The 17,982-nt window shown below is 54.5% G+C and overlaps 1 protein-coding gene across 1 annotated transcript; it reads left to right on the forward strand.

Annotated features, from left to right (window-relative positions):
- On the forward strand, positions 1–11,310 carry B3GNT9 (UDP-GlcNAc:betaGal beta-1,3-N-acetylglucosaminyltransferase 9). Its single transcript, XM_054169986.1, has 2 exons — positions 1–114; positions 10,002–11,310. Exons 1-2 carry the CDS (start codon positions 20–22, stop codon positions 11,308–11,310), a joined length of 1,404 nt encoding a protein of 467 aa, XP_054025961.1. The 5' UTR covers positions 1–19.
- The last annotated feature ends 6,672 nt before the right edge of the window (positions 11,311–17,982 follow it).

A 17,982-nucleotide genomic window follows, 5' to 3' on the forward strand; every position in this document is an offset into this window, starting at 1 on the left:
TTCACTCCAGGGCTGAGGAATGTCTGTCCATAACCACATCCAGATGTGCCTCCTTGGCAGCCCGCTGCCGAGACACAAGCGGGGCGGCGCGGGACCGGCGCTCTCGAGCGGGAGGTAAGTAACTGTTCTGCTTGGTCAGGGTGGGCTGGGGAGGCTCAGGCAGCAGGAAGCCTGAAGTGGAGGCTGTCCCTGCCGCCTCCCTTCTCCTCCAGCCCGCAGCTTTTCTGTCTGCCTCGTTCTTGCAGCGCCCTTAGGTGCAGCACCCTGAGCTGCAACGGTTAACGCGCAGCCGGGCTGGCTACAGGCTCTGAACACAGAGCCCTGCTATGTCTGCTTCATGCTTTACTTCCCAGAGAACTTCCCTGGGGTGTTGGAGGGTGATTTTACAGCAGAACCTTTGGGGCTTCTTTAGCCTGTGCCTCCACAGGGAGGGTTTCCTGCCTTCACAAACGTGCTCCAGCTCCCAGCCATTCCTCGGCAGCAGCGGGACACGAATCTCCCGCTGCGTGTCACACTGCTGAAGGCTTGCAGCAAAGCCTGGGGACTTTCACGCTCCCCAGAGCCACAGAGAGAGAAAGGAACAAATAACCAGCCAGATGGGCAGCTTCTGACACATTGTGTAGCAGCTTTTGAGCGTGCTTTGGGGACCTTGAGCAAGGGGTGGCACCTGGACAGGCGTGGGGCCAGTCCCGGCCGTGCAACAGCACATCCCTGCTCCCGCACTGCAGCTCCTGGGCTGTGGGGCACACCACCGAAGTACTGATCAGATCAGCAAAGGGTCTGGCAGCTGAAGCAGCAGGGAGTGCTGGGGAGGGCTGGGAGAGCAGAGTGGTGTATTGGTGGGGCATGAGCCTGCAGAGCTTCGTGCTCCTGCTGGGCCAGGGGAAGTGGGTTGGCGAGAGGGAGGGGGGCAGGTTCCTCACCCTTCCTTGGCTGCTCCAGGAGGGGCCTGCCTCCCTGAAGTACTCAGGGTGTGAGCTGAGCTGCTGAGCTCTCCAGAGGTCTGAAAAATCACCCCACCTACACACAAGACTGCACCTGGATTTAGGAAAGTACCTCTGGAGGCTGCAGAGCCTGGGGCCAGCAATTGCATGGTACCCTGCTGGCAGCTGAATGCTCTCATTAGAGACCTGCTGCTGCTGCATTTGAAAGGAACTGGAGCTGGCCCTGTTGTCTGGATCTTGCCATGGCATGCCTGGCACCAGCACAGTGCCACACAGACACTGCCCCTATGGCACATCTTGCCCCTCAGGGGCCAGGGACGTGTCCTGCACTGCTGAAAGGCAGCAGAACTACAGGCCCCAAACCCTGCCACATCTGCACAAGTGACTTACCAGCGAGGCAGCAGGGTGATGGGAGGAGCAGTGCAGGCAGCCAGCATTCCCCAGAGGTCATGGAGATGGTCATGCAGGCAGACAGGGCTGCAGAGAGTCATCAGGGCTCCCACACACAGCTCCCACTTGCCTTCTGCCATGGTGCTGGGGGGCTCCTTGAGGGGGAGCTCATTGTCCTCTGTAACTCCCTCAAGAGAGGCTGGAGCCAGGTGGGGGTCAGTCTCTTCTCACATGCAACAAGTGACAGGATGAGAGGAAATGGCCTCAGGTTGTGGCAAGGGAGGTTCAGGCTGGACAGTAGGAAAAATTTCTTCACAGAAGGGGTTATCAAGGGAGGTGGTGGAGACACCATCCACCATCCTTGGAGGTATTTAAAAGGCTGATGTGGTGCTGAGGGATGTGGTTTGTGGTAGCAGCTCAGCAGTGGGGGGATTGAGCTCTGGGTGGGTGGTTCGAGAAGATGATCTCAAAGGTCTCTTCCAAGCTCAGCAGCTCTGTGGTTCTATGGATGGTGCAAGTTCCTTTGAGACCCCTGTAGATGAGAGCAGACATCTGAGCACCCACCTCCAGCCTTTGGCCAGCAGCTCTGCAGCTTCTGTGGCTCAGTTTGCATTGTCTCACGAAAGCCTCAGCAGCTGTGGCGACTGCAGCCACCGTCTGCAAGCGGCCGATGCGTGACTGGCATGGCAAAAGCGGGGCTGGCACTGCCAGCAGGGGAGACTGCAATGAGAGAGGGCCAGCTGGGAAGCTCAGGAACACACATATTTGAGGACTGGGGCAAGCAGAGAGAAAAACAAGGCCCTCTTGTCCTCTGACAGTGTGGATCTCATCCATGCCTTTGCACTGGGCTGAGAGGCAGCTGGGACAGGAAAGCTGGAAACAGTTCTTGGAGCAGGGCCTGCATGTTTGCTACCTGTTTGCACAGTCCCAGCCAGCACTTCTGCCTCCAGGAGCTGCAACTCAACGGCAGCAGTGACACCGTGCTGGGGATGCCACACCGTGGGCTGGAGCGCTGCTGTGACAGTGACAGCATCCAGCAGCATCCAGGCACCGCTGTGCAGCTGAGCACCAGCTCCGAGCCTCTGTCCCTCTGCCCTGCCTGTGTCTGGCTCCGGCTCCCACGTCCAGCTGCTGGGAAAGCTCTCAGGACATTGAGCTAATGCAATCCTCCAGCCTGTTCCCAGTTTGTTTACAGATGTGGAGAGTTCCAAGGGGCTGGCTGAGATGGGCTCTTCTGATAAGGCAGCTGAGAGACTGCTTTGACTGCTCCATGCTTCCAGAGCGGTGCACCGAGCAGCGTGCCGAGGGGTGGCGCTCGGATCCCAGCCAGCCCTCTGCTGCTAGTCAAGATCAGGTCATCCAGCATGGCTGTGGAGTCCCACAGCTCCACAAGAGACCTCTTCAACAACACCCTGCCATGCAGAGAGAAGAGAAGAGAATTAACCAGGTTGGAAGAGACCTCTGAGCTCATCCAGTCCAACCTCTCCCCCAGCACCATCTGATCAACTCAACCATGGCACCAGGCACCCATCCAGGCTCTTCCTAAACACCTCCAGGGATGGGGACTCCACCACCTCCCTGGGCAGCACATCCCCAGGGCCAATCTCTCTTGCTGGGAAGAACTTCTTCCTAACATCCAGCCTGAACCTCCCCTGGCACAGCTTGAGACTGTGTCCTCTTGTTCTGCTGCTGGCTGCCTGGGAGAAGAGACCAACCCCCACCTGGCTACAGCCTCCCTTCAGGGAGTTGGAGAGAGCAAGGAGGTCTCCCCTGAGCCTCCTCTTCTGCAGGCTAAGCAACCCCAGCTCCCTCAGCCTCTCCTCCCAGGGCTGTGCTCCAGACCCCTCCCCAGCTTTGTTGCCCTTCTCTGGACACCTTCCAGCAGCTCAACCTCTTTCCTAACCTGAGGAGCCCAGACCTGGACACAGGACTCCAGGTGTGGCCTGAGCAGTGCTGAGCACAGGGCACAATGAGCTCCCTGCTCCTGCTGGCCACACTCTTCCTGCTGCAGGCCAGGATGCCCTTGGCCTTCATGCCCCCCGGCACACTGCTGGCTCCTGTTCAGCTGCTGTCACCCAGTACCCCCAGGTCCCTCTCTGCCTGGCTGCTCTCAGCCCCTCTGAGCCCAGCCTGTAGCACTGCCTGGGGTTGCTGTGGCCAGTGTGCAGCACCTGGCACTTAGATGTGTCAAATCTCATGCCAAAGCCACCTGGAGCATCAGCTTCCAGGAGGTTATTGACTTTGCCTGGGAATAAAACAAACAATAAATCAAAACCTGACTAACCAACACCAAAAAAAAAAGAAACCATGCAGGAATAAAACTCAAGACCTGGCACCCAAACAGAAGTGAGAAGTCATCTTCCCCTGCCCCAACACACAGAGCTGCTTTTCCCCCTTTAAACACTCCCAAACCTGCTCAAACTCAGCTGAGGGTTTGGAACCTTTGCTTTAGCACTTCAGGCTCCTGTACAAGGGTAGGAGAAGGACAGGAGCAGAGCAAAAGAAGTGAGCCCCACACAAAGAGTGCTGCTGATGGCTGCCTGCTCAGCGATGCATTCAAGCTAAGCTGCTGTGGACACAGAAGTCAAACACTCTCCTGGCCTGACTGAGGGATGCTTGGCTGAGAGATGTAGTCAGCAGAGCTCCAGGCAGTGCAGGCTCCCTGCTGGCAGCACCCTGCTCCAAGGGAGATAAAGCTCCTATGTGCATGGCTGTTCTTCCACTCCCAGCTGCAGGGTGGGCACGGGGGGAGGTGGTCCTGCTGCCAGCTGGTTCCTGAACAGTGTCAGCAAAAGGAGGCAGAGGAACAGCAGCACCAGGTGGTGAAGGGCCTGGGAGCTTGGTTTGCTCTTGTGGAGTGAAGCAGAGTAGAAAAAGTGCTGGAAAGGAGGTGGAAGAGGAGCACATGCACTCTGTGGGCCAGAGTCTAGATCTTGGTTTCCAGCACCAGGTGTTACAACCCAACTTTGTTCTCATGGAATGTGTTCAATCAACATGAAAGGAAAGCAAATACCCAAGACTCAAAGCATCCCCACCACCCAAAACTTTCCAAGCTCCCCTGAGGATTCCAAACTGACTCATTGAGCCCACTGGAGCTGGATCCCAAACACCTTCTTTAGCTCATTTCACAGAGAAACAGCTAAAACCATCCCCACCAGCAGCCACAGCACCACACATTGCATGACCTCAGCCCCTCCATCACCCAGCTCAAACCTACCAGTGACAGCTCCAGCTTCAGGAACGAGGAGGAGAGCTGGGAGGGAGCTGGAAGTGCTTCACATGCAGTGGGGCAGCAAGTGGACCTGCCATGCTTGGTGGGGAGGGATGCTCCTGTGAGCCAGGCTGGGCTGAGTGTGCAGCAGGGCTCCTGGCTGAGTTTTGGACCAGCTTGCTCAGAGTTCCACATTCCCAGCTTGCCTTGCTCCTGCAGCTGCTTTTCCTCAGGCTGGGTGGGTTGAATAACCACTCTTCAAGGCACAAAGCAACAGGCCAGAACCTCCAAGGCTTCTTGACTGAATTCAGGGACAGGATCCAGAGCCTTTTCCCCACCTGGGCCCATGTGAGCACAAGCCATGGAGAACATGACAGCTGCAGCAAAAGCAGGAAGCTTCCAGGATGAGCTCAAGGCTTCAAGTCATCCAGCTGAGAAGAAAGGAATGGCAATATGGAAATCACCATTTAGCTGCTCTAGTTGCAGCTCTCCTTGGCCACATTTCAGAATCCACTTCCAGACTCAGTGAAAGGCAGGCTGAGGACTGGGCCCTCTGCCCGAGCGTGCAGCAGCGCCGCTCAGATTCCCTGCCTGGATGCTCACCAGGGTGCTGTGCCCAGCTCCGACTCCTTCCAGCCTCTTCTTGCTTCTCAGGTCATGCAGGCTCTGCCCCCCTTGGTCCTTCCAGCATGTTCCCTTTCTACAGCTCCAGCCTAGCCAGCTCCAGCCCAGCTCAACCCTCTAACACTGCTGGTGCTCGGAGCCCAGCACACCACACTCCCAGCCCTCCCCAAATCCTCCTTTACCCCACTCCTGGGGCAAACTGCACCATCCCATGCTCCTGCAGCCATCCTCAGACAGCCCAAGAGGGACAACTTCCTGTTTCTCCACACTTGGAGGATGCAGGAGGCAGCCCTGGCAGCCAAGGCTGGGGTCCCTGAGGCACTGAGTGAGGCAGCAGCTCTGTAAGCCCAGCCTGGTGTCACAGGTTGGACGGAGATCCCCCTCAGCGGCGTACAAAGCCCCAGCATGGCCACCCTGATACTGACATGCAGCAGAACCTGCACTGAGAAACACTCTGCTGTGCTCACCCCTCTTTTGTTTGGCATCAAGTGTTCTCTGCTCACTTTGGCAGCCCTGTGATTGTTAGTTCCCCCTCGTGCTGGGGTGGGTTGGATAAGCTGTTCTGGCTGCAGGACGTGCTGCAGTGTCTGCCAGCACCACCAATCCCTCTGAAGTCAGGAACAAGGCACCCTTGCCCACACTGACATCCAGGGACAGACCTCACTCCTGCATAACAAGCATAGATTGGTAGGGGTTGGAAGGGAGCTCTGGAGACCATCTAAGTCCAGTCCCCCTGCTAAAGCAGTCGAGGGCATATCATAGACTCATAGAATCAACAAGGTTGGAAGAGACCTCAGGGATCAGCAAGTCCAACCTGGCACCCAGCACCTCCTGACTGCTGAACCATGGCTCCAAGTGCCACATCCAATCCCCCCCTGAACACCTCCAGGGATGGGGACTCCACCACCTCCCTGGGCAGCACATCCCAAGGGCCAGTCTCTCTTGCTGGCAAGAACTTTCTCCTCACCTCCAGCCTAAACCTCCCCTGGCACAGCTTGAGACTGTGTCCTCTTGTTCTGCTGCTGGGTGCCTGGGAGAAGAGACCAACCCCCAGCTGGCTCCAACCTCCCTTCAGGGAGTTGGAGAGAGCAAGAAGGTCTCCCCTGAGCCTCCTCTTCTGCAGGCTAAGCAACCCCAGCTCCCTCAGCCTCTCCTCCCAGGGCTGTGCTCCAGACCCCTCCCCAGCTTTGTTGCCCTTCTCTGGACACCTTCCAGCAGCTCAACCTCTTTCCTGCCCTGAGGAGCCCAGAACTGGACACAGGACTCCAGGTGTGGCCTGAGCAGTGCTGAGCACAGGGCACAATGCCTTCCTGTCCCCTCCAAGAGAAGGGAATTCCAGAAGAAGGAAATCTCCAGCAAAGACTGAAAAACCCCAGACTCCAATAATTTGATCAGAGGGGACCAGCAGCTTCCTTTGGAAGCCAGGTGTCTGTATTCAGCACTGAACTCTCTGATTTCAGCATAAAAATGGCTATTTCAGGTCCCTGTCTTTCAAGTAATGACAAGACAGAAGGAAATCCTGGCTATCAGCCCAGGCTTGTAATAACTCAGGGCTTGGCTTGGCTTTTTCAAGGGTGCCTGTCGCCAGAGCCTGAGCTGCTGGCAGGGTAGATCTGTAAGTCATGGAAATGATGAGTTTGGGGACACACACACGGCGGATTCCAAAGCCTCACTGATAAAATTAAACACAGGGAAGAGCCAAGACTTCCATCCAGCTCCTTAATTACCATCTGCAGCCTGGCAGCTGAAATAGGATCAAACTTTGGCAGAGGAAATGGGGGGAAAAAGAAACCAAAAATCTGCTGTCAGAGTGGGGAAAGAGAGAAGGCTCTGGGAAGGGCTTGGCTGGAGACACAAAACCAGCCCAACCCTGGCAGGACCCAGCCCACAGGCTCCACATCTCCCACTCACTTTGGAGCCTGCACAGAGCCAAGCAGCACCTCAGTGAATAGAATAGAATAGACCAGACCAGACCAGGTTGGAAGAGACCTTTGAGCTCATCCAGTCCAACCTCTCACCCAGCACCATCTGATCAACTCAACCATGGCACCAAGCACCCATCCAGGCTCTTCCTAAACACCTCCAGGGATGGGGACTCCACCACCTCTCTGGGCAGCACATCCCAAGGGCCAATCTCCCTTTCATGAAGAGCTTCTTCCTAACAGCCAGCCTAAAGCTCCCCATAGGAAGCCCATCCCATCACAAGACAAGGAGCAAAAATGCCTCAGTTTCAGTTGTTAAGGGCTTTTTGAGACAGGGTCCCTGTGTTTTGGTACCTCAATAGCATCCAGCAAAAATTGCTGCTCATGATGAGCAGAAGAGCAAGATGGGGAAGATTACCTTGGCTAATTCAGTGCAACAGTGTCAAAGGAAGCTTAAAGAGCACAGAGCCATAGATGAAGTGCAACCATCAACCCAACACCACCATGGCCACTAAACCCTGTCCCCAGGTGCCATGTCCACACCTTTCTCCAAAGTCTCCAGGGCTGGTGACTCCACCACCCCCCTAGGCAGCCTGCTCCAGTGCCTGACCACCCTTGCAGCAAAGACATTTTTCCTGATCTCCAACCCTGGCACAATTTCATTTCCTCTCCCATTACCTGGCACAAGGGTACCTGCACCTCACAGCAGCCTCCTGTCAGGGAGCTGGACTTGATGATCTCTGAGGTCTTTTCCAACCTCATTGATCCTATGACTATTGAGCTGCTGTGGGGACAGTGGTGCTGGCAGAAGCTATGTTTGCTGCAGGTGCTGGACCAGTGCCTTCCTTCAGCTATGGCTACAAGCTGCTTCCTGCTTCTTACTCCCCCTCCATGACTGGCTTTGTTTGTTTGTTTGCAGCTGAAGAACTGGGTGAAGGACACAGAAGACCTCCAGGAAAAGTGTAAGCCAGAACCCAAACTCTCTATTTCCAAAGGCAGCTTCACCTCTCACACTTGACCAAAACATTCCTAACATCAGCCTCTACCCTGCTTCTACCTCCTGGTATTTGTTTGCCCACCTCTTGCTTACCAGTCTAGATGCTTTTAGTCTCTTCTCACACGTGAGAAGTGATAGGAGAAGAGGAAAATGGCCTCAGGTTGCACCAGGGGAAGCTCAGGTTGAGTAGTAGGGAAAACTGCTTCCCAGAAAGGGCTCTCAGGCCCTGAAACAGGCTGCCCAGGGCAGTGGTGTGGTCACCATCCCTGGAGGTACCTAAAAGACACATGGATGGGTGCTGTACTCAGCACTGCTGAGGCCACACCTGGAGTCCTGTGTCCAGTTCTGAGCCCCTCAGCATAGGAAAGAGGTTGAGCTGCTGGAAGGGGTCCAGAGAAGGGCAACAAAGCTGGGGAGGGGTCTGGAGCACAGCCCTGGGAGGAGAGGCTGAGGGAGCTGGGGTTGCTTAGCCTGCAGAAGAGGAGGCTCAGGGGAGACCTTCTTGCTCTCTCCAACTCCCTGCAGGGAGGCTGTAGCCAGCTGGGGGTTGGTCTCTTCTCCCAGGCAGCCAGCAGCAGAACAAGAGGACACAGTCTCAAGCTGGGCCAGGGGAGGTTTAGGCTGAAGGTGAGGAGAAAGTTCTTCCCAGAGAGAGTTGTTGGCCCTTGGGATGTGCTGCCCAGGGAGGTGGTGGAGTCCCCATCCCTGGAGGTGTTTAGGAAGAGCCTGGATGGGTGCTTGGTGCCATGGTTGAGTTGATCAGATGGTGCTGGGTGGTAGGTTGGACTGGATGATCCCAGAGGTCTTTTCCAACCTGGTTAATTCCATTCTGTTCTGAGGGATGTGGCTGAGTGGGGTGGCTTAGCAGCAGCGGTGAGATTGCGAGCTGCAGGTGAATGGTTGGAAGTGATCTCAAAGGTCTCTTCCAACCTCAACAGTTCCATGATCTGGCAGAGGCAACACACCCCTGGCCCTGCTAACCTTGGCAATGGAAGTGATTTAGAATGGTTTAGTATTTTACAAAAAGATCACTGCCAGCAAAAAGGCCTTGAGTGCCTCTGAGAGAGTGCTTAATGTGTGCATCTTCAAGCACCACTCCCGGCTGGTGTGCAAGAGCTGGCTCTTGGTGTGCCCAGGGAGAAGTCTGCCCTTCAGCAGTCAGCTCCCTGCCTCCCTGCTTTGACTCAGAAAGGGTAAAAGCAGCAAGAAACAGTTGCCAAGCTAGGGGAAAACAATAAAAAAGGAAATAATCTAATGATTTTTAAGGGTTTGTAGTGACAGGATGAGGAGAAACAGGCTGAAGAGATTTAGACTGGAGATTAGAGAGTAATTCCTCACAGTGAGGCTGGGCAGACACTGGACCAGGCTGCCCAGGGAGGCTGCGGTTGCTCCCTCCCTGCAGGTGTTCAAGGCCAGGCTGGATGAGGCCTTGAGCAAGCTGGGCTGGTGGGAGGTGTCCCTGCCCATGGCAGGGGCTTGGAACAGGTAACTAGATGAGGTGTTTTCAGATGTCCCTTCCACCACAAACCACTCTGGGATTCTCTGGTTTATGGAGGGATGGCACTGTCAGCATTCCCACCTCCTTCCTTGCCAAAGCAGCACAACCCATGAGGAATAAAACCTGGTGAACAGAGGGATGTGGGAGGAAGGGCTGCTTTCCCCTTGTGCTTCAGGATGATGGGATGCTGGCTTGACTGTCCAAGTCACACAGGCAGAGCAGCAGGATCAGCAGCAGGATCAGCAGCAGGATCAGCAGCCCCTGGGCACGTTGAGTTCCTCAACATGCCTCAGTGCCTGTAGGGGCCCCACAAACTCTTCTGCTGGTTATCTCGATGGTGTTTCAGCCATCCTTGCTTGCATGCCTCACCAAAGCTGCCAACTTCTCCTTGCTGACAGGGTATGTTTGTTTACAGATGGACATTGGTGCTGGGCAGATCAGACACAGCTCTTAACAGGTCCAGGAACACCGTGGAGACCATGAGAGTTCGTCTCAAAGGCGATGCGATCTGTACCCTCCTCCTGGCGGTGGCACTTTGCTCTTTACTCTACTCCCAGCTGGAACATTTGGTCCCAGCAGGAAACAAGGAGCTGACGCAGAAGCAGCCTTCAGTAACACCAAAAGTAGTCTCTGACCCCAGAGGGCCTCAGAGACCAACGCCAGCACAGGCAGCGGTGCCCAGACCTCAAGTAACTCTCGCTGTGAGACGGAAGGAAGCGGCCAGCGATGGGGTCCAAACCGCAACGCCAGCCCCAGCGACCGATCCTGCCTTCAACTTCAAGCTCTATCTCCTAAACAAGGACAAGAGGAACTTCAATCTTCTCATTAACCAGCCCAAGAAATGCAGGAGAACCCCAGGAGGTCCCTTCCTGCTCATCGCTATCAAGTCGGTAGTCGAGGACTTCGACAGGCGCGAGATCGTCCGGAAGACCTGGGGCAGGGAGGGGCCGGTGAACGGGGAGCAGATCCAGCGGGTGTTCCTCCTGGGCACGCCGAGGAACAGGACAGCGCTGGAAACCTGGGAGGCCCTGCTGCAGCAGGAGAGCCAGGCCTACAGGGACATCTTACTCTGGGACTTCACGGACACCTTCTTCAACCTGACCCTGAAGGAGATCCACTTCCTCAGCTGGGCGGCCGAGTTCTGCCGCAGCGCCAAGTTCATCTTCAAGGGCGACGCCGACGTCTTCGTGAACGTGGAGAACATCGTCGCCTTCCTGCAGCGGCAGGACCCCGCCCAGCACCTCTTCGTGGGGGACATCATCCACCGGGCCCGGCCCATCCGCCTGCGCGCCAGCAAGTACTACATCCCCGAGAGCGTGTACGGGCTCAGCGTGTACCCCGCCTACGCGGGAGGGGGAGGCTTTCTGCTCTCCGGCCACACGCTGGGGAAGCTCTCCGGGGCCTGCGCGGAGGTGGAGCTCTTCCCCATCGACGACGTCTTCCTGGGCATGTGCCTGCAGAGGCTCAACCTCCAGCCCGTGTCGCACGAAGGCTTCAAGACCTTCGGCATCGCGAAGCCTTCTGCCGCCCCGCACCTCCAGACCTTTGACCCTTGCTTCTACAAGGACCTGATGGTGGTTCACAGCCTGAAAGTGGCCGAGATCTGGCTAATGTGGAACCTGCTCCACAGCCCACGGCTCTCCTGCACTCAGAAGAAGCAAGTGAGGAAACCCTTCCAGTGGAAGGTGAAGGCTCAGACGCCGCAGGCGCCCGCCCTTGGGTAACGCAGGCAGACCGCAGCAGAAACCAGCTGGGAAAGGGAGCCCGGTGCCACCGCAACCGAGAGGAACCCCCTTCAGAGGTGCTTCAGCACATCTCATTTACATTCTTGGGAAAAGATGGCCAACTGTTGCAGGGTCTTGCCCAAATCCCACACTTGCACAGGTGCCACGGAGGTCCTTCCCCAGTGAGGAGTCCAAATAACCCTCAAGAGTATCTTTAACTTATTCTTATTTATTAGAAATGCAGCAGTGCTGAGTGGGCCAACGTGTAAAAACCCAAAAGGACACTGCAAAAGGTAAGCCTTGGAGATCTCGAAGCACTGAGAGGCATAAAAGAAGATCACTGAATTACTGAAGCTGGAACTGAGCTCCGAGATCATCAAGTCCAGCCTACGACCTAGTACCACCACATCAGCTAGAGCACGTCACTGGGAAATGAGAGCACAGAATCACAGCGGTTGGAAGGACCTTTAGGATCATCAAGTTCAACCATCACCCAACTCCCATGACACCAAGGAGCACAGGAATGGTTGCCAACCTGTCACCTTGACTGGGACTCACTGAGCAATGACCAAGCTGCAAAGAAGCTGGAGGAAAGGAAATCAAGTCAGATCACCACTGCTTGGTTGGCTTTCTGCAGGCCTTGCGCAAGAGGAGAACAGAACAACTGACAGCTGTTGACATGGGGCCCCAGACCTTGAAGGTAGGATGGAAACCCAGAAAACCAGGCAGAAGCTGAGGCTGGCATGGCTGCTTGAGCAAAGGGCAGGCAGAAAGGGCCTTTAAAGAAAGGACAAGAACAACTTTGAGTTGATGCCTCTGAGCCTGGCTGCTTCATGATGTGTAGCCACACCTCAGTTCAAACATCTGCTCCACCGACACGCTCAGGCTTTGGCACTTGCACCCAGAGCTCAGACCCTCAGCGCTGTCAATCTGCACTGAGTGCCAGTCAGCAATATCATCCAACAGCATCTGACCTCTCTTACCATCTAATCCAGATCTTCAGAAGGTTGGAGAAATCCTCTGGGCCTTTGCTTGTGAGGGTAAAACCACAGAGAGCTGCTGCTTGCATCACATCTGGGAGCTGCTTCAAACCGAGGGAAAACTTGTCCGCGGGCTGGGCAGCTTTCTGCAGTCCTGCGGTGCTCTTGCCTGGCATGGAGCAAAGTGTGAAGAGCAGCCAAGACTCTTCACATTGCTGTGGGTGACATGTGAAGGGAAAAAGTATTCCTCAGACAAAAATGCTTCAGATAAAAGCCCTTCTAAATCTATTGCAAGAAAGCAAAACCACAAAGCGATCTCTCTGTTGGACTCCCCAAGTTGTGGTCAGCCTGCAGCTTCAGAAGTATTTTAAGCACAAGGCTGCTGGATTGCTGAGCTCTGCAAAGAACAGCCAATGATTTGAAGCAACAGCTTGCCTTAACAGAACAACATCATCTTGGACATCAGAAAGGAAGCAAATCAGGGTTAAAAAGCTATGGAATCCATGGGGCAAGGAGCCTGGATTCACCTCTGATGCCATGGCTGTTAATTCTTTCACAGTGTTTCCCCTCTCAACAAAACTCCTATCCATCAGAGAACCCCTGATGCCATCCCTCTTCAGGAGGGCACACACACACAGAGCTTCAAAGGAAACTAAAATCAGCTGTAAGTGTCCAGGAAGCTGCTTTCCCTTGAACAGAGAATCATAGAATCAATAAGGTTGGAAGAGACCTCAGAGATCAGCAAGTCCAACCTGGCACCCAACACCTCATGGCTACTAAACCATGGCTCCAAGTGCCACATCCAATCCCCTCCTGAACACCTCCAGGGATGGGGACTCCACCACCTCCCTGGGCAGCACATCCCAAGGGCCAATCTCTCTTGCTGGGAAGAACTTCTTCCTCACCTCCAGCCTGAACCTCCCCTGGCACAGCTTGAGACTGTGTCCTCTTGTTCTGCTGCTGCTTGCCTGGGAGAAGAGACCAACCCCCAGCTGGCTACAACCTCCCTTCAGGGAGTTGGAGAGAGCAAGGAGGTCTCCCCTGAGCCTCCTCTTCTGCAGGCTAAGCAACCCAAGCTCCCTCAGCCTCTCCTCCCAGGGCTGTGCTCCAGACCCCTCCCCAGCTTTGTTGCCCTTCTCTGGACACATTCAAATGTCTCAATGTCCTTAAATTGAGGGGCCCAGAACTGGACACAGGACTAGAGACAGAGCCTGCAGCCTGGCTACATTTTGTGTTTGGGTACAACCTTCCCCCCACCCAGCAGCAGTCTAGGCTCACTACTCATTAACCAAGCACAATAAGGAGTGGAGGCAAGCTGACAGCACCTGCCTGTACCAACATCATCCTCATTGTGAGAGTTTAAGCCTTGCAGCAATGCACACCCAAGGAAAGGTCAGCGAGACAGAGATCAAAGCACCTTGTTGACCTTCATTGCCCAGAACTGCTCCTAGCCTCCAGAAGTGATGTCTATCACAATCAATCCCCCGAGGAAACCTTCCCCCTTCGTTAACATTTGTCATGAAGCCTCATTTCAAAGAGGAAGTAAATTCCATCTGATGCTACTTGCCCAACAGAGGTCACTCACTCCATTTTTAGCTTGGATTGTGCTCACAGAAGTGAGCTTTCCCACAGCTTTGGGCCCAGAGGAGGGTTTGGGGCTTCTCTGCATCCCCAGCCTGTTTGCTGCAGCCACAGGCACGTTCCCAGATCCCAGATGGAGACTGGGGTCTGATTTTTGTCAGCAACTGCTCTGTGCCCTGCCTGACTGAAGCAGAATTCCCATGTCTTGCACAAGAGCAACAGTCTTCCACACAGATTGCCTGCTTTACTGGAATGAGTCTCTGGGCTGTTCAGGGGCTGGATACTGACTGTGGCCTAAGCCAGTGCTTGTGTTGGGCTCAATCACAGACTTGCTTTGGTTGGAAAAGACTTCCAAGATCACCAGGTCCAACCATCAACCTAACCCCATCTGCACCAAACTGCCATGGCCACAGGTTTCTCAAACCTGCAGGGATGGGGACTCCACCACCTGCCTGGGCAGCCTCTGCCAATCTCTGACCACCCTTGCAGCAAAGACATTTTTTCCTCATCTCCATCCTAACCCTCCCCTGGCACAACTTCAGGCCATTCCTTCTTGCTCCATCACCAGTTGCCCTTCATGATCCTCAAAGCTTTCTCCAACCTGAACAACTCCATCATTGGGTAAGGTCTTCAGGATACAATCCTGAAATCCAGAGGCTCATGTGAGCTCTGCAGGGTTCTGCCAGAGCCTTGCTGGTGGGAGAAAGCCAGGCACAGCCCTGCCTGCTGTCACTTGTGATGGTTCTGTGGTTGTCAGTGTGTACAAAACACACCACCTGTGATCAGCTTCCCACCTGGGGAAGGCATTTATGCCAGCATTAAAAGACATGCTGCCAGCTGTCAGAGTGAGCCTCTCAAGTACTAAGCCTAACACCACAGCAAGAAGAAAAACACATTGGTCATTGTTTTAGACAACTTGGTAAATCTTCCCTTAAGCTGGACTGGAACTAATGGTAAAGACAGCAAAATAAACCCTGGGCTTACCTTAGGATTTCTCCCAAGGCAGCCACTCAGGTCCAGCACAGTCCTTGCTGAGATCTGCTCCTTAAGCTTGGAAATACAGATTGATTCCTCTAGAATGCCTTCAGTTCCACCCACAAAACAGCACTAACAAGTGCATTTTGTCCAAGATCAGAGCCACTGCTCAACAGCCACCTCTCACAGAGCCTCAGCAGAGCAAGGACTGGAAGGGGCCTCTGGGGATCACCCAGTCCAACCCCTGCTGAAGCAGGGCACCCACAGCAGCTGGCCCAGGAGCACAGTGGCCAGCGGGGGTTGGAAGCTCTCCAGAGAATGAGACTCCACAGCCCCTCTGGGCAGCCTGCTCCAGGCCTCCAGCACCCTCACACCAAAGACATTTTCCCTTGTGTTCAGATGGAACCTTCTGGGCTCCAGTCTGTGCCCCCTGTCCTGTGTCCTTGCCAGCACACACCCAGACTGCTGGCAGAAACAGAACCAGAGAGCAATGTTTACACCTTGTTGCCTTAATCTATGGAATGTCAGATTTCTGTGATTCAATGAATACTAAACCTGCTCCCTGTTAGTGCAAGACACTGCTGCTCTTGGCTTTGTTCTCCAGCCTCTGCTGCATGCTTTCAGGAGCTGCAGCCCAGCTGGAATCTCACAGACCCCCCAGGGGAGCACAACCTCCTCACAGGGAAAGGCTGGAGGGCAGTGCTGCAGCCCTGCAGTTCATTAAGTTCTGCTGCCTGCTGAAGCAGCAAGAAGTCTTTGGTTTCACCAAGAGGTGGGTTTCTTAAAGGGGGGTCTTGGCAGAAGACCTTAAACCCCCTTGGTGGGTATGAGCTGGCAGAAGGACCCCTGAAATGCCCTTTCTGAACCATCTCAGAAAGGCCAACCCAGCCATTTCTGACTGATGTTCTGAGCAGCTTTCATTAGCTGCCTGATCCAGTGCACCACTTGAGGCCTTGCTACCAAGCCTTGCTCAGCAGGTACACCCCCAGGACTAAACCCATGATCAGGAAAGAAAACAGAACCTTCCTCAGTGGATTCCACCAGCAGCAAGGGAAGCAATCAGGCTTCCTGGAGACAGACATAAACAGCTGAAGCTAGCAGAGTGCAGTAGGTTTTATTGAACCCCAGAGATCCAACCCCCAGTCAGATTTTGGCCCTGCTGTACTGAAGTAGCCAGATTTGGTCACTAGAAAGAGCAGAGCTGGCTTGAACCTCACATTCAACACCTCCCAATCCGTCTCTGAACACATCAGCTGGTAGCAAATGCCCAGATCCATCGTCTGGCCAGGCCCCTGCTCACCTAGACACCATAAATGAGAAAGCTAAGGATGGCTCTGAAGCAACTGAGCAACACTTCCCAGCTGATGCCACAGACTCTGCTGACATTCATCAAACCCAGCAAAACACTAAACCCAGCTTCCAACCATGTTCTGGGCAGTATAAAAACCACCCTGAGGGAAAAGGGAGGAAACCAGCCCAGAGAATGAGTGCATCCAAGTCCCTCAAGAGGAGGCCACAGCTCCCCCACCACTCCTGAGCAGCCCAATGCTCTGCCCAGTTGATCCAAACCATTCTCACAGATCTCTCATTCTGAGCCTGCTCAATGAGAAGCCCACTGCTAAAACCAGGGGGAAAACACCATCCACAACCTGGATCCACGGGGACTGCCTTGTCCCCAGCATGGGTGGGGAAGAAAGGTGTGGTATTGGGACACTCACTGCAGCCCTAAAAATCAGAGCATCTTAGAATTGTTTCAGTTAGGAAAACCCTCTGAGATCATCCAGTCCAAGCACCAACCCACCCCCACCATGGCTACCAAACCATGGCCCCAGGTGCCATGGCCACAGGTTCCTTGAACCCCTCCAGGCATGGGCACTCCACCACCTCCCTGGGCAGCCTCTGCCAATCCCTGACCACTCTGGCAGCATAGAATGCATGTCCTCATCTCCAACCTAACCCTCCCCTAGCACAATTTCAGGCCATTTCCTCTCATTTTATCACCTGATACAAGAGAGAACAGACTGACCCCCAGCTCACTGCAACCTCCTTTCAGGGAGCTGTAGAGAGCAATGAGGTCTCCCCTCTGCCTCCTTTTGCCTGCACTAAACTCCCCCAGTTCCCTCAGACACACAAGAAAAGGGAGGAACAGTTTGCAGCCTCCACACTTGTTGATGCACTCAAAGGATCATAGAATGCAGTGGTTTGGAAGGGACCCCTAAAGGTCACCTACTCCAACTCCCCTGCAGTCAGCAGGGGCATCCCCAACCAGAGCAGGTTGCTCAGAGCCCCATCAAGCCTGAACTTGAATGTCTCCAGCAATGGGGCCTCCATCAGCCTTCAGGGCATCCTGTTCCAGGGGAGGTCTCCAGGGAGGAACAGCCAACTTTGGGATCTCAGAGGTTCAGTTTTCCAAGAGAAAGCAGAGATGGAAAGGGAGCAGAGTGAACCAGGCTGGTGTGGCTCCCAAGCTGCTTTGCCTGCAGGTTGTGTAATCCTGCAGGGGGTTGGCTGTGACTGGCATTCAAAACAGAAGTCTCTCTGAAGGATGTTAATCCTGGTGTGCAACTCCTGCACCACAGTGGAGGTGTGAAACATTCAAGCACTTACAGACAGCTTCCCAAAGTGCAATCTGCAGGGCTCCAAAGAGACCAGTTTCATGAGGGGAAAAGGGGAGAATGGGATATGGAAGAGAAAAAGGGTTGGATAAATCATTAGAGCCCAGTCCAGACCAGCACTTCAGAGTTACCAGGCTATCTTACAGCCCAGGAGTGAGCCACTCTGCAAAGTCCAGCCTGCCTCTCCCACTGTTCCAAACAGTGTTATTCCCAGACTGTGAGAAGGAATGGTTTTCCCTGCTGGAAAAACAGCCAGCCCACAAACCAACCAAGGGTTTGGCAGAGAAGAACCCACCTGAAGAGTGACTGGTTACAGCTAAAATGCACACAGGTAGAGATGATCTTTGGGTGCCAGCCAAGCCCTAATCCCTTTGGAGGTGGAATCTGCACTCATTGAACTCGTTCCAGCCTGGCACTGATCGAAGCCCCAGATTTCCTTAGGTCCTGATCCTGCTTTAATGCTCTTCAAGAAGCTCCATTTTCATTTCCTCCTCCTGTGGCTTCTCTCTGGAAGAGCTGGA

This window comes from Dryobates pubescens, chromosome 19, assembly GCF_014839835.1.
Source record: "Dryobates pubescens isolate bDryPub1 chromosome 19, bDryPub1.pri, whole genome shotgun sequence".
Classification (NCBI taxonomy): Eukaryota; Metazoa; Chordata; class Aves; order Piciformes; family Picidae; genus Dryobates; species Dryobates pubescens.

Coding starts and splice junctions, on each gene's coding strand:
- B3GNT9 (XM_054169986.1), top strand. CDS start 20: ATGTCTGTCCATAACCACATCCAGATGTGCCTCCTTGGCAGCCCGCTG. Junction 115..10,001: donor CCGGCGCTCTCGAGCGGGAG/GTAAGTAACTGT, acceptor GTTTGTTTACAG/ATGGACATTGGTGCTGGGCA.